Genomic DNA, 16399 nt, shown 5'->3' with positions numbered 1-16399 from the left:
AAACCGACATATAATTTTGTTTAATTATAAAATCTAAACCCTAACCACTCTTTTGTAAACCCAAACCGACATATAATTTCTTTTAATTATAAAATCTAAACCCTAACCATTCTTTTGTAAACCCAAACCGACATATAATTTTGTTTAATTATAAAATTTAACCCTAATTCTCTTTTATAAACCAATATATTTTTCTTAATAAAAACCTCTACAAAATTTGTTTCCTTACTTTGTTTTGTCTTTTATTTTAATTTTGATTTATTTTATAAATATAATATGACATGATATTTTGTTGTATTTTGGTTGGTGAATTTAGAGGGGGTGAATGAAAATATGTGTTGTAGTTACCAGTTATCACTGAATGTCTAAACTCTATATAGTGACTTTTAATTTAATGTGGTTGAAGATAAAATACCGCTAAAGTTTCGTATGTTGGTATCTAGAGATTTCAAAAGTTATTTACCTTAGCCATTAATTAGTTCATTTTTGTTAACATTGTTCAACAAACCATATCTATTTTTACCATCCCAGGTTTTATATATTCTCTAAAATATGTGAGATAATATTTTTTGAAAAATATGGAAAAAACATTAATGTGTCTCATGCCGTTAATTAATTAGGAGATGGAAGACTTGGTGGGCAAGCTCAAAACCATCTTGTATACGGTCGTCTTCCATTAGAGTTTTATTGCTTTCCGTTTACAACTTTTTCCTAAAAATTCTTCATGGCTCTGCTTCTCGGCCGACGGCTCTTGAGGCTCCGCCTAGGGTCCGTGAGATCCTCTCTTCTCCTTATTCCATCTAATGGCTTCTCAACTTCCTTGCTGCAACCTCCTTGTTCCCATGCTTCAGAAGTTAGAGAGTGATGGTTAGAATTGCCATATATATGTAAGTTATGTACATATTCTAAAGAAATGACAAATCACTATGTTGGAGTTTCGTGAACAAGGAAACTCAAATACTTTTTGTTTCTACAACAACCCAACAAAAATGAACATTTCATATGACTTATGCCAAACACATATCTTCTATCTTCCACTTTTTCTATTTTATAAACTCGGTTTTATATGCTGACAATATAAACTCCATGCTTAAGAATATATCATATATGTCGTATATATCTCCTTTATCGAGAATACTTACATAGAGATATAATAATATAACAATTTTTGTGTTGCTACCGCTGATATATTTATATATATATATATATAATTTAGTATTTATTTGTATATTTATATATTAAATACGTTAATATATATATCAGTCATAATATTACAGATGGATAACCAAAGAAACTAATATGGCCTCGCAAATCCGTTGGAAAATTCCTTGGAAATTCTTAAGAAAATTGAGAGGGCTGCCCGAGGGAAGATGAATAGTAGTCAGATTAAGAAAAAAAACTCGTTTTCTAAGAAAACCCTCGGAAATTTCCGACGAATTACTGAAGCTTAAACCGCGTCCTCTGAAATCTGTCAGAAAATTTCTTCGCGTCCTCTGAAATTCGTCTGAAATTTCCGACGACTTCCTAGGGATTTTTATTTATTTGAAGAATATAGTAGTTTTGATACATCTAATGTGTTGTCTAATATTATAATAAGCCATATTTGAAAATAAATTAGATTATAAAGCATTGTACTACAAAAAAATGCAACACTTGAAAGATTACTACATTATCTAAACTTAAGTGTTTATAAGATGATATTAGAGATATAGTTGTTGAAACTTCGTGTAAAGTTATTTGATTTATAAAAACTATGTGACTTTTTATCTATTATGATCCTAAATGTAATTGTGTTGACAATATGTCTTAGTCTAGTGTTAAACAACTCTTAAAATCAATCAATTTTTCTAAAATTGTTATATATAATAAAATCCATCTGAAATTTCTCGGAAATTTTCGACGGATTACCAAGGGGTTTTGATATTTCCGACCGAATTCCAAGGGATGTGGACTGTTCCGAGGAATTTCCAAAGTTTGTGTTTTTTCGGTTAAATAAATGGTTGGTTGGCCAATAAATATACATGCAGTGATTATGCGACGGATTTTCGAGGGGACCAAAAATTTTCAGATGGATTTCAGAGGGATGGTGAATTTCTGATGGGTTTGCGAAGCGAAAAATAATACCCGCCTATTATTTAATTCACGCGGCAAAACCCTAATTGTTTCCTAGGGATTTCCGACGGTTATGTCTCTCTGAAAGTTTTATATTTATACATGGCCTCACAATTTTTTCCCAGCCGCAACTGCACTACTAAAACCGTTTGTTGCCCCTCCGTCGGTGTTCTTCTCCTCTCCGCCGATTGTTGCCTTGCCGCCGGTCTTTCCTTCCCTCCGCTAGTCCCTCCGCTGGTGGCCATTTTTTCCCTCCGCTGGTGATCTTTTCCTTCCCTCCGCTGGTGGCCTTCTCCTCTCCTCCGCCGTCGGTCATCTGCTTCCCTTCCACCGCTGGTCATCTGCTTTTCTCTGCCAATGGCCTCCTTCAACCAGTCACCATCTACAAACATCTGAAATCATGTAAGTTTCATATTTTATTATGATTTTTATTTGTGATTCTTAGTTTTGTTTGTTAATATTTTGTTAGAATTAGGTTTTTGAATACATTTAATTAGATCTTGATTGGATTTATTATTGAATTAAGGTTTTGATATGGATTTAGATTTTAATTTTAGAAAGAATTTATTTGTGTAGAAATAATTTATTTTAGAATTAGGTTTTTAAAAACATTTTATTTATTTGTTGATTACTAATTTAGAAGATTTTGATATTAGTTTAAAGATTTTCATTGGATTTAGTTTTGAAGTTGTTATATTTTGGGATTTAGAATAGTTTTGTAAATAAAAAAAAAATTTATTTGATTACTAATTTATTTAAATTGTGTAGGTTTTTCTTATAATTTTGATATTAGTTTAAAGATATTGATTGGATTTAGTTTTGAAGTTGTTATATTTTGGGATTTAGTATAGTTTTGTAAATAAAAAAATACATTCTATTTGATTACTAATTTATTTAAATTATGTAGGTTATTCTTATAATTTTGATATTAGTTTAAAGATTTTGATTGGATTTACTTTTAAATTTGTTATATTTTGGGATTTAGAATAGTTTTGTAAATTGTTAAAAATACATTTAATTTGAATGCTAATTTATTTAAATTGTGTAGATTTTTCTTATAATTTTGATATTAGTTTAAAGATTTTGATTGGATTCAATTTATTTATTTGTTGATTACTATTTTATTAAATTGTGTAGGTCTTATGGAGGAAGTGAAGTAAGAAAACCTCAAGATTAAGGAACAATTTATCCATATGCAAACAACACTCTCCCAACTTCAAAGTTTCATTTCCCCCCAATTTACTGGACAATTCCTTCCTTCTAATCCTAGCTAATTTGTTTTTTTTTCTAAACTATTTTAATTTTATGAAATTTTTTTATTTCGTTGGATATTATTTTGTATGGGGGTGTATATATTTTTTATTAGGATATTTTCAACTATATAGGATGTATATAGTTGGATAAATATTTATTTTTAGCCTTTTGATATATTGTTATTTTATTTATTATTGAAAATTTTATATTTTTATTTATATTTTTTAGATTTTTATATTTTTATTTATAATTTCGTAATTTATATAGAAGATCACTCGGAAAGTCCTCGGAAAGTCCTCGGAAACTCCATTGTCGTCAGAAAGTCCTCGGAAACAAGATCTTTTGGAAATCTCTCGGAAAACTTATCTCTTGGAAATCCCTTGAAAACGTGAAGCCCTTGGAATTCTCTCGAAAGGCTTTTGTCCTTGGAATTCCGTTGGAAGGTAAGTGCCATTGAAAATCTCTCGGTAATTTGGCGTCCTTGGAAATCCCTTGGAAATAATTCATCCTTGGAAATCTGTCGGAAATTTCCGACGGATTTCAGACGATTTCTAATATCCGACAAGCGGTTTCCGAGGACTTTTTATTCTCGGTAAATCGTTGGATAAGGCCGTTTCCGAGGATTTACCGACGATTCTCTTCCTCGAAAATTGGCTGTTTTCTTGTAATGTTGGAGATCCACTAATTAACCTCATATCCAAATTTTCATGAATCCGAATCAAGCATGCATACAAAAATAAAGTGGCCGGCGTTGAGTAATCATTTAGAAGATAGTCAAACGATATCTCCATGAAATATTAAATGTTTTTAATTGTATAGACACATGAAGGGCTTATAAGGAGGCGTTGGTGAATAGTTAGTGGATTAACCGTCACTTGACTGACATCAACAAACCAGGTATGTATAATCAGCATGTAGAAGACAATCAAGCGATAATTACGTACATGAAAATATTAATTAGATGGTTCTAATTGTATTTGGATCATGAGCATTTTTTGTTTACCGTCATGTATACTATGCATACTTGTATGTATATTTAAACTTTTCTTTGTCTTAATGAGGTCTACTAATTAAAATTGTACACTACTTCGAAATTGACTATAAAGAACACAATCATACAATAAAACGAAGCTTATTGTTCCATCCATCAACGAGTTTCTCCATAAACCATAAACAATAAAACGAAGCTTATTTACGAATTATGATCAAGAACAGAATTAATTATCATTTTAAAATAAAAAATTTACTGATAATAGATACAAACCTATCATTAAGAAACTCTTAGAATGTTTATATAAATTAAGCCAAATTATTTAAAGATTAAGGGAATATTTGCAATATTTGTTTTTGCATGCAGTAAGATTCCATCTAGCGATGGAGTCTTAAAACTACAGACTTACATCAACTGTGTATTTTTCTTTTGGATGTGCTTAAAAGTTTTGTAACTATACGAAACTACAGACTTCTTATTTTTCTTTTCTTTTTAATCATTATTTTTAACATAACTAAAATTATTTTAAGGATATATTGGTTTTAGGGCATATAGTTTGAGTTTGTAGGTTTTTATTAAGTTCGGGACATTAATTACGCAAGTCGCAAGAATAGGAGATATGACAAACATATATGTATAGAGAACTAACATAATCTTAAATATTTTTAGTTAACTTAACTAGAGAATTACCGGATCCGAAGCAGGAAGAAAGCCAGCGAGTAGAGAAGCGGGATGAGATGCTTCTCAAACTTAGGCTTCTTGAAAACATATCGTGAGAGAGAAGTGTATATATGTATGATCGAGAGAGAAAGAGAGAGTGAGTATAAGATCCATAGATTGCATCACTTTATATATACGCATAACTTGGTGGACAATCTTTGTACGTTTTTAATTAGTAGATTTCAAGTTTTAACCAAACTATATTTTAACTCACGGTACACTGCGGGATTATGCTTTTTTATATTTTATATTACTTAATAAAAAAATATTATGTTGGATCAAATATATATTTTAAAAGATTTTCATAATAATATTGAGATATTTGTAATTTTAGTGTGGATTTTCATATTTCTAAGTTTTTTATTTATTTATTTGACATGATGACGTACGAGAGCAAGTAATGTACATGCACGTACTTAAATGTTAATGATGTCCGTATATTTTAACTTCTTCAAATCATCTGTGTTAAGAATTACAAAAATGCTTTTAGTGATTGCTAAAAGAAGAAGAAATGATTTTTCGTTTAGATGATTGACATATATATATATATATATACATATATTTGTTTTATATGAAATTGTGCTGGTTTGTTGTTGTAATTTGTAATTGATGGTGGTGGTGGAGGCCATGGTTGGTCCTGTGTTGCAATGGGCCCTCGTCCTCTGTTGTTGTCGTCTCCATTGCGGGAGCCGGAGCCGGAGGAAAGTGGACGAGAAGAGAACCGGAATGAGACGCTTCTCAATGTTAAACTTCTTGAAAACATTTTTTGAAGAGATAGAATATGCGTGTGATCGAGAGAGAAAGAGAGAGTGAATGTAAAAGATCGATATATTGCATAACTATATATAACTAGGGTAGTACCCGCGCTACGCCGGAGGGAGGTTTTTTGTGTAATTTTAATTATTATGTGTGGTTTTTTTTTTTATCATGTGTTGTATTCTGTTTTTTGTATGTTTATCTTGGAATAGAAATTCATTATATCTTTAGCATCTTATTTGTGAATTGTTATGTGGATGATTCTCATGTGGTTTTGATTGGCTGTATTTGTTTTTTTTTTTTGATTAATGGAGTTTTTTTATATGTAAATTAACGTATATTATGCACTTGGTTTGGAAGTGCTTTTTGTTTGAGTTTTTTTTTTTTTTTTTTTTTTTTTTGCAAACAGTTACTTTTGTTTTGTGGAACAAAATGAATCATCCTTTGTAGTATATTTTTACAATAGTTGTTTTGAGAATTTGAGATTGTCTGCTTTATTAATGGAAAATAGGTGGTGAGTTGGGCGGAGTTACTCTTCTTCTGTTTCTTTGTTATCTTCACCTGCATATATATATATATATATATATATATATATATATATATATATATATTTTTGTTTTTTGTTAGTATTTGTGATAATGAAAGGTTAAGTATTATTGTTTTGATTTTTTGTTTGGTATTACCTGTGCGTGTGTGTTGAAGATTGTTGAATATCTCTTTGTAGACGACATTTTTGATTATTGCCTGCTTTGCTTTTTCATGCCTTCATTGGGATCATGGGATGGAAGACTGGGAGTCCAAGCCAAAACAACCTTACAAAGAAGTACAGAATCATCAAATCAGTTCCCATAGTGATATGTTAAGGTAAATCTAATTATTCGATAAAATACTTATCCTAATTATTTATTTAATTTCTTGTTTTATTCAAATATTTATTTAATTTCATAATTTGTATATATTGTATGTACAACTATTTATTTAATTTCATAATTTTTCAATGGTTACAATCTTAATAAATATCATATTAACTCATCTAATCCTTATAAAATAAAACAATAAATATTAAAAAGTAAGATGATATTATTAAAGAAAAGTGTTTATTATGTGGTGTACAACAAGTTAAAATATCACGAGACATGGTTATATGATAGGACGAGTTTGGATTGATATTGATAGAAATTTAAAATATCATTAATTCAAAACTACACAGACAAAAACATCATATTCATTATTTTGTCAACACTATCAATATTGAGTAATATACATATTTACTAAGTTGAAATACATATTATGTAAAAAAAAACATATTGTTTCACGGTATACCATGGGATATAAAAATATACAATCTTAAACACTAAACTAAGCTAACAAAATTAACAAGTAAATAAAACTTAAAATTAAAAAATATAGTAATAAATAATTAGCTCCTCGGAGTAGGGTGGATTAAAATCTAGTGTTTGTTATACTATATGGATCAAAGTAGAATTAAATTATAACTAAATATGTTTCTTTAAACAGCTTCGACTTCATTAATAGAAATATAAACAAAAGCGTTTTTAACAATCAGATAAAATATCAAAAATTGTTCAATAGGTTTTGTTTGTTTTGTCACATGAGAAAGTTACTCTAGAGAGTCATCTTAGCTTGTGTTGCATCAAATTCATCTTCCTTTCTAGGAAGATTATGTCTTACACGGACTTGAGCGTTTGGAGAGGTTGTTATTGGGCTGAAGAAGTTGCTCTTCTAGCTCCGCTGATGTCTCATTTGCAGCCACGAGTTCCCCAAAATCCAACCGGAGTTGACTAATTCATCATATCTTCCTGACTCAACAATCCTTCTCTCTCGCATAACCTGAAAATTCATTTATTTCATAAGAACAAGTTCGAGTCTTTGGATTTCGATAAGATAAAAGTATAAATAATTGTTCTACCAAAATGCAGTCTACGTTGTGCAAGAAATCCACTTGATGGGTTACTAGCAATATGGTCATGCTTTTCAGAGTTCCTCTTACACAATTTTATACCAAAACATCACAATAACAAAAATCAACGCAACCTTTTTACCTTTTAATACATGAAAGAGTTTTTTATTTTTCAAACCAATAAATGTGAATCGCCAACAAAAATAAAATTGTAACTAACAAAATTGGATATTGGGCTTAGTTAAGTGCCCATTCTTCTTTGAAGAATAGGGGTCGGGTCCGATAATGGAATGAATCAAGAGCACCGGATCCTACTACGTAATATCTTTGTTACTCTTGACTTGCCGGTTTTCTCTACATTTTATCTGCGGCATTATAAATTAAAATCACCATAAAAATCCACTCTCTCAGAAATGAATCAGTACATGTGGCTACAACCTACAGGCCACATGCAATCACCATTTTAGTCAGTTTATTTTTTACAATGAAGTCCACATCTTCTAAAGTCCAAATGTCTGTAAAGGGTTTAATTAATCGTTAGTGTCTCAATCCGTCCCTAAAGAAACCTCATATCTGATCCTCGTTTGTTTTACTTCAAGTTACAACCTATAAAATTTTAACCAGACACAGAACGGCAAAGTTAATTAGAATCGTTGTGGGTTTTAATGATGGCAGCCTTTACGTGGGAGACGTAAATACAAGCAACATTAATTTGGACTTTTTTTCTGAACAAAAACAAATAGTATAAGTTTGGGCTAAAATGTCAATATATATAGTTAAGGATGTGTCACTAAAAATAAATTATAAGGTATATTACAAATTCTTAAAACTTTAGTGTAGATTTCAAATTTATAATAAGTAGATTTCAAGTTTCTAACCAAATTTAGGGTACGGTACACCCAGACTCGGTATCCTATATTAATAGTTTTTGGATAGTTGAATCCAAAATATATTTTGAAAAGTTAACAGTGTGACGAGTCATCATTTTCTCTACGATAGTTTTGGCATCCCAAATACATATTTTATTTATTTTTACATCTAGCATATTATTTGTAGCTGTCAAAATATGTGGTTGAAGAGACAGTCAATCTCTATCGGAATCATCAAAGGTTAAAAATACAAAAATCTTGACCAATACATATTAGAGGGATTATTGGTTATATGATTTTAATAGATTTGGCAATTCCAACAAAAATCATGTGTTATTTAATCATTGATTTTAAAATATTTATCAAAATTGGGTGTTATTGGTTCTATAATTTACAAATACTTGTTAAAATCCCATGTTATTCATTTAATGATTTGTTTTTGGATTTCAAATTCCACAATATGTTTTAAATGGATTTGAAAGTGTAAAATAAAGGGTTCAAATCCAAGGATAAAACATGTTATTTCAAAATTTATGTGTTTTGATTTCTAGAATTTACAATTCCATATGGATTTATAAATCACCTCTCCAATAACAGCCCCTAAATTTGTATGAGCAAACTTTTCATATAAAGCTTTTTATCTTTATATCAAATAATTTATTATGTATTTTTAAAAAACAAAAAATATACATATATATATATAAATTAATGAAATAATAATATTGCAAAGAAAACATAGTAGAAACAAACAAAAATATGTGGTTGAAGAGACAATCAATTTCTGAATGGATTGGTGTGGTTGCTACTATGGTTGGTTTGGATTCTTTGAGGGTTACTGGTACCTCGAGATTCTCCCTGAGATTGGGTAATGATTGGAATGAGCGAAAGTTTTGTAAGAATTATCGCAAAAATCTTTCGTCATTACTTTGGGAATATGGTTCTGATCTGGTTTATTGTATTTTAACCAGTCCCGGCGCTGACCCAGTGCAGGAGGTGCATTTGCACCATGTCCAAACAAAATTCAATTTTTTTTCTTTTATGTTTACCCTAATTATTTAATAAAATCTGAATTAAACTAATAAAACTATTTACGCTTTAAACCTAACTTAAACATATTATTGTCTTTCTTCTAATTTTTTTGACTTATAGTTACTTTTCTACTTTTTTAAATCTGATAAGTAATTAGAATATTCAGGTAAAATTTTTATTTTCCTCCTAAAATTTTAGTTGCATCGGGTGTACTCCATGTTTAAGCCGGCCCTGGTTTTAACGAGAGAGAGGACCCAAGTATGGGACCTTGGTGCAGTTGTCTTGTTGTTCACGTTTAAGAGTAATTCTTTTTCAGATAATATTGCTTGCATTTGTTCCTTTGTTACATCGAAATTGAGATCATAATTTTGTTGACACTTTTAACAAAGATAAAAAATATTTTGTTGCTGCATGATTGAATATCGGAATTTTTAAATGTATTAATTCGATCATGAGGCTTTGTTTTTTTTTTTTTTTCTACAGTCATGTAGAGGATTCACGATACTGTTACATATATACAATAGTAGGAGTATATATTTTATTAGATGAGGACTCGCCCGATATGCGGGTTTAAAGTTTTATAAATGAAATTAAATTTATTAAAATTTATCATATGTTATATAGAAATTTTATTTTTGTTATAATACACTGATTTATATCTATTTACAAATCTTTTATGTATGTTACTATTAAAAGTATATTTTTATACCTAAATATACTCTTGTATGTTACAAAAATATTCTTTATCACCATCTAGAAACTGTCTATATAAACACATTAAGCCAAGTATATTACTTTCACATCTGCATTGTTTTTTAATTACTAAAATTGTTGGCTCAAATTTTTGAATAAAAAATATATTACATAATATACTAATCAATGATGTATCATCACAATAATGTATGACCACCATGGAGAAAACATCGGCTCTGCCTTCATCCCTTATGGAGAGAACCTTGCGTCCAACTTCCTCCACCATGGAGAGAACTTTGGCTCCGCCTTTAACCCTTGGAGAGATAACCTTGCGTCCAATCTCCTCCACCTTTCTCCCTTGCAGAGATAACTTTGTGTCCAACCTTCTCTACCATAAGGAGAACCTCAGCTCTGCCCTCCTCCTATGTGGAGAAAATATGTTCACGTCTTTTTGCCATCTCAAAATGGCTTGTTGCGACAACCAATGAAAGTAAAAACAATTTTCTAACTTCACAAAAAAATCTTTTGATAGTAACTAATGTTAAATTTCCCAATGTATTCGTGATAGTAACTATGCCAAAGTGAAAGTAAAATAGTTGGCTTAATGTGTTTATAGATAACATAATATACTAATCAATGATGTATCATCACAATAATGTATGACCGCCATGGAAAAAACCTCGGCTCCGCCCTCATCCCTTATGGAGAGAATCTTGCGTCCAACTTCCTTCATCATGGAGAGAACCTTGGCTTCGTCTTCCTCTCTTGGAGAAATAACCTTGCGTCCAACCTCCTCCACCTTCCTCTGTTGGGTAGATAACCTTTCACCCATCATGAAGTTCTCTCAAGAACCTTGACTGAAAAAATAAGTGCATTTTGGTGACGTATGTGGCTAAATCAATTCTTTTAAACATTTCCGCAAACCAGGGTGTCAGAGTCTTTGAGCTCCTCTGGATCTATCAACAACGATTTATTTTTTTTAATCTTTCTATCTATGTTTGTTGTACGCTTGTGTTTGATTAGACTATTTTATCAATTCATTAGGTTGATAAGCTTCTATTTGTTATCTCCTTTTGGAATTGAATGAATAATGGTAACAATTATGTATGCAAAAAAAAAAAGAAGGGTTTATCACCAACCAATCAAAGTTGAGAAATTGAAAGATAATTAATTTGGCATAATTAAAGAAACAATAGAAAATTATAAGAATATTAATATATGAATCCCAAATCTTTCAAAGATTAAAATATAAATTAAAACAATCTAAAAATACTACAATAAATTTTAAATACAGTATTAGAAAAAGAAGACTCATATATTAATCTTTTTTTTTGTCAACATATTAATATTACCTATTCCCAACTGAAAAAAGAGAAAGTGGTAGAAAATTTTGGCTTAAGAAAATAAGAAAAATTTACCTTTCCATTAAAATATATTCCCAATTAAACAAAGTTGAAAAAAAAATTTTTGAATAAATTATTTAAATATGAGGCCATCTTTGATTATATAGAAGTGAGTACAAAATTTAGAATTAATAATTAATAGTATATTTTCCTTAATCCTTTTTTCTATTTTTTAATAATTAATCACTTAAAATTAAAAATAAGTAAATAATATTATAATTTCGAATTTTATGAAATATATATATATATATATATAACCTCCTTATAATTACTTTAAAAAACTTTGTTTTTTTTCTAAATGCTGAAATTTTTTATAATTATATTTTTACTTTATTTATATTTTTTAAAACAAAATATTTTCTTTTTGTTGTAATCAAATTCTTCCTATTAAATATTTACACATGTCAAAATCTCAAATTGATAACTTGACAAATGTCAAAATCTTGTTAATGACTAACTTTCAAAACCCAACTTTATATAATAAGATATGTCTTATTATAATAATTACATATTCTATTTGCCATTAGTTTCTTCCCCTTTTATATATTTTCTTTTCTACGTTCATATATTGTAGGTTATTGTTATCATAACAAATTATGTATGCTTAGAACGTACAAAATTTAATCCCCTATATAATAAAATGGAAGTATACAACATTGTTTTGTAGACTATAGTATAATTTTAATAAGTTAGTTACAAATAGTGAAATTGGTTATAGAACCAGTATCGTCTCTCTTTAACCTTTAATTAAGATTTTTTGTTAATTAGCATTAAAGATAAAATAGACAAGGGAAGCTAATGATACTTGAGTCTTTAAAAAATAAAAAAAAAAACCTCGAAAAATATCACAATTAATTTATATGGAGATGAAAAAAAATATGAGAGGCAAGGCCATTCCTCTTTACTAATGTAGAGTTTAAGGTGGAGAAGATTACCAACTCTTTAATTAGGGTTTTGTTAATTGCTTTTCATTTAGAACATTCTATTCATGCCTCTGTTTCTCATTCGGCTCTGAAGGCTTCCCCCTTTGGAAGCCTGCGTTGATAAGATCATCATCGGCGCTGATGCCCTCGGAGCAGATCTCGGAAGACTCGTCATTTAGATCACAAAGACCAACAACAGTGTGTTTTGTAGGTCTTTTACTTTCAGTTCTTGTTTTTCAAAGTTAAACACACGAACGAAAAACATTAATTCCGCGAGTGATCAAACATTTCTTGCAAAAGCTTCAAGAAACCTTCAAAATCAAAGGATTCTCAACATAGATAATGCATCAATTTAGGTTCAGTTACCCAGGCATTTTGGTTCGGTTGGTGTCGAACCGATTGGTTTCTCATGTAATTTTTTTTTGAGTTAATTGGAGTTTTGATACGTTTTTGAAACATAATTATCAAAATGATACAAAACATAATTATCAAAATGATACACTCACTATTTACAATTAGAGAAACCCACATTTGACACTGTTCCTCTGTTTTTCTTTTATTTTTTTGCCATTCAACAGTTTTATTAATTATATTTGCTGTCATTGTACTTTTCTTTTTCTCCATATTTCTTGATTTCTTAAATAATTACTGATATATTTTTTTTATTGAAAACTTCATAGATACACAAAATCAATATTTTTTCTTTACAATTTGATATGAAATTTGTTTAATAATTTTTAAATATATTATATACATCTTTTGTATCCGTACACATTTTTAAGTGTACATATGTCTATACACCTTATTAAGTGTACAAATGTTTGTACACATTATTAAGTGTACTGATGTCTGTACACCTTTTAAGTGTACAGATGTTTAGACATAAGTGTACAGATGTCTGTACACATTATTAAGTATACATATGTAACTTTTACAAAACCATTGCAGTACACACATTTGAAACTCTAAGTATTAAACAAATTACATATGTACACTTAATAATGTGTACATGCATCTGTACATTTAATAAGGTGTATAAACATCTGTACACTTAAAAAAGTGTACGGATACAAAGATGTAAAAAAAAATTTAATATTGTCAAATAAAATCATCAAACAAAATGCATAACAAATTATCAAGAAAAAAACATAGTGTTTTTTTATGTGGAAAAAATTTGGAAACAAAAGATATATTAATAAATATTTGAATAATTAAAAAAAGATGAATGTGATGAAAAAAAAGAAATAAACAAATCTAGAAAAAGGAGATCTTTACTTGTAATTTTGAACATTTGGATTCAACCCCACATTTTCTCTATCTCACACCATCTATGTTAAACACATAGTATATATGGGGAATTTTTCTAGTTTTAAATAATAACTGTACTATAAAACCTATTTTGTTTCCAAAATGTATTGTTTTGCTAACAAACCCTTCTTTTTTTTAATATCCAGACCATACCAAAATATACCGATTAAAATCAAAATTAAATCACTTATAATCAATACACAACTTTAACCGAACTATTTCGGTCAACCAATAACTGAATAATTTTGGCTCATTTCGGTTCGGTTAGTCGTAGTCGCAGGCTGGTCCAATATTGGCTCAATCTTCTCTTTAAAGAAAAGAGAGAATGAGCGTCGTTTTCGTAACCGACTTGTATATATTTAAGTCGGTTAATTACCGACGTGAGATATTGAAAAAACTGACGTAAAAAGCCGTATATTTTGTAGTGCATTTGCGTAATGAAATGTCACTCGGTTTAGAAACATCAACTCCGCTCCTCTTCATTTTTTTAAGTCGGTTTAAAAAGTGACTTCTACAAACCAATTTTTAGTTTTTTACTCTCTCTTTTTTCTAATACGCAATTTGACAACACATCAAACATTATATTTCACATACCAATTTCGGTTTGCTGTCAAATTTTCTTACCAAAATTTGTTTCCTTATTCTCCACTACACAAATAAATTCGTCAAATCCAAAAACGAAAGAATATATAAAATTTGTGTCATACCAAAACTTGGTGAGCAAGGCCATTAGGTTTTTTTTTTTGCCGGAGATCATTTCCAAAAACGTATCCTATCTCATGTCTCTGCTTCTCACTGGGCTCTCGAGGCTCCGCCTTGGGAAACCTGCGTTGATAAGATCCTCTCTTATTCTGTCTAATAGCTTCTCAACTTCCTTGCTTCAAACCCCACCTTGTTCCATCGTCGGCGGTTCTCATTGTGGAGGGGATCTCGGTAGACTCGTTATTAGCTACGCTAATGAATTTACAAGCACTAGTTTGGAAAAGAAGGTGCCTCTGGAGTTGGTGAACGATGGTGTTAACAATGAGATGGTAACCATCGGAGCATCTCATGGCTGGATAGCTACATTCAATAGGGAAGACGAAGTTCTGCGACTCCAAGACGATCTAAACCCTGTTGCATCGGATACAGATCCCAAACGTATTCCCTTGCCTTATCTTGTTACTCTGCCTCATTGCCAAACCCAAATCATTACAAACGTGTCAATGTCCAGGTCTTCTCCAGAGGATAAAGACTGTATTGTGGCTGTCAAGTTCTTTGGACCTCAACTCAGCTTTTTGAAACCCCCTCTAAGTCAAAGTAACTCCAAGTGGCACAACATCAAGATCGAAAACCCCTGTTTTTCCTCCTCCCGTGTAATGTATTCCAAGAAAGACGACATGTTTCGCATTCCCGGATCTGGAGGCCAGCTTATCGCATCATGGGATCTCCGTAAACACAAGCGCAAACCCATGCTTCAGAAGCTGCGTTATCAAAACCTTTCCGAGCTGACAGAGACGAAACGAGAGATTCTGGTTTCGTGCTGCACAAGCGAACACTTGGTGGAGTCAGAATCCACTGGTGAAACTTTCTTGGTTAAGTGGTACCAGAAGAGTGCTGAGATTGTCGACGGTATTGCCAAAATGGAAACAAAAGATGTATTGCTGTTCAAGCTTGACGAAGAAGGAAACGCCGTTTACACTAAAGACATTGGAGATCTCTGCATTTTCATCTCAAAGTCTGAACCTTTCTGTGTCCCTGCTTCTTCCTTTCCTGGCATGCACTCTAACACTGTCTTCATCTGGGATGTGGATGGAATCACATTGGTCGATCTGGGTGGTTTCAACCCCATCTTTAGTAGAATTGGTAAGCTCTCGGCCCCTTTTCATATTCCACCTCAAAATATAAACTAGGAGTTTAGAAATGAGTATGAGTTATGCACCCACAGTTATGAATCCTCCAAGCCTTGAGTAGACTCACTGATGATTGAGTGTGTGTGACAAGTTATTGACTAAAAATGTTGCCTTTGTGCAGTTGGTTTTCAAATTTAAGAGGTAATTCTTTGGGATTAATATTGAAAGTTTTAAGATGCTACTTTGAGAGATAAAGATTATAAATCAAATCATTTTGTTGGAAGTTAATACTATTGTGTGTGCTGCCGCATGAATTAATATTCAAAGGCTTTTTCTTGTTATTCCCTAAATATTATTTCAGGGTTGTCTCTTTCCTGAGAAGTCTCTATAAAAAAAAAAAAAACAATTACTCAAATGTTATCCAAAAGTTGGTTTATTACTAATATGTTATTAATCAAAGATAATTACTCAAATGTTTAGTGCCCTGGTGTAATTACAATTTACTTCTTGAGTTTAGTTTTTCGATTTTGAGTAAAAAAATAAGAAAAAAGCACATCAACAAATTAAAATACACATCATTTTTGATTT

At 30.5% G+C, this 16399-nt stretch overlaps 1 protein-coding gene across 1 annotated transcript; it reads left to right on the top strand.

The window, feature by feature from the left end:
• The first annotated feature begins 14746 nt into the window (after nucleotides 1-14746).
• On the top strand, nucleotides 14747-15871 carry LOC104763451 (uncharacterized). The gene has a single exon (XM_010486820.2). It carries the CDS (start codon nucleotides 14759-14761, stop codon nucleotides 15869-15871), a length of 1113 nt encoding a protein of 370 aa, XP_010485122.1. The 5' UTR covers nucleotides 14747-14758.
• Nucleotides 15872-16399: the final 528 nt, after the last annotated feature.

Source organism: Camelina sativa, chromosome 18 (genome assembly GCF_030686135.1).
Source record: "Camelina sativa cultivar CO46 ecotype springtype chromosome 18, ASM3068613v1".
Taxonomy (NCBI): Eukaryota; Viridiplantae; Streptophyta; class Magnoliopsida; order Brassicales; family Brassicaceae; genus Camelina; species Camelina sativa.
The sequence above is the reverse complement of the archived record's forward strand: the minus strand, read 5'-3'. Positions and strand labels throughout refer to the sequence as shown.

What these genes read in the sequence shown, in the direction of transcription:
- LOC104763451 (XM_010486820.2), top strand. Translation starts at nt 14,759, where the DNA reads ATGTCTCTGCTTCTCACTGGGCTCTCGAGGCTCCGCCTTGGGAAACCT.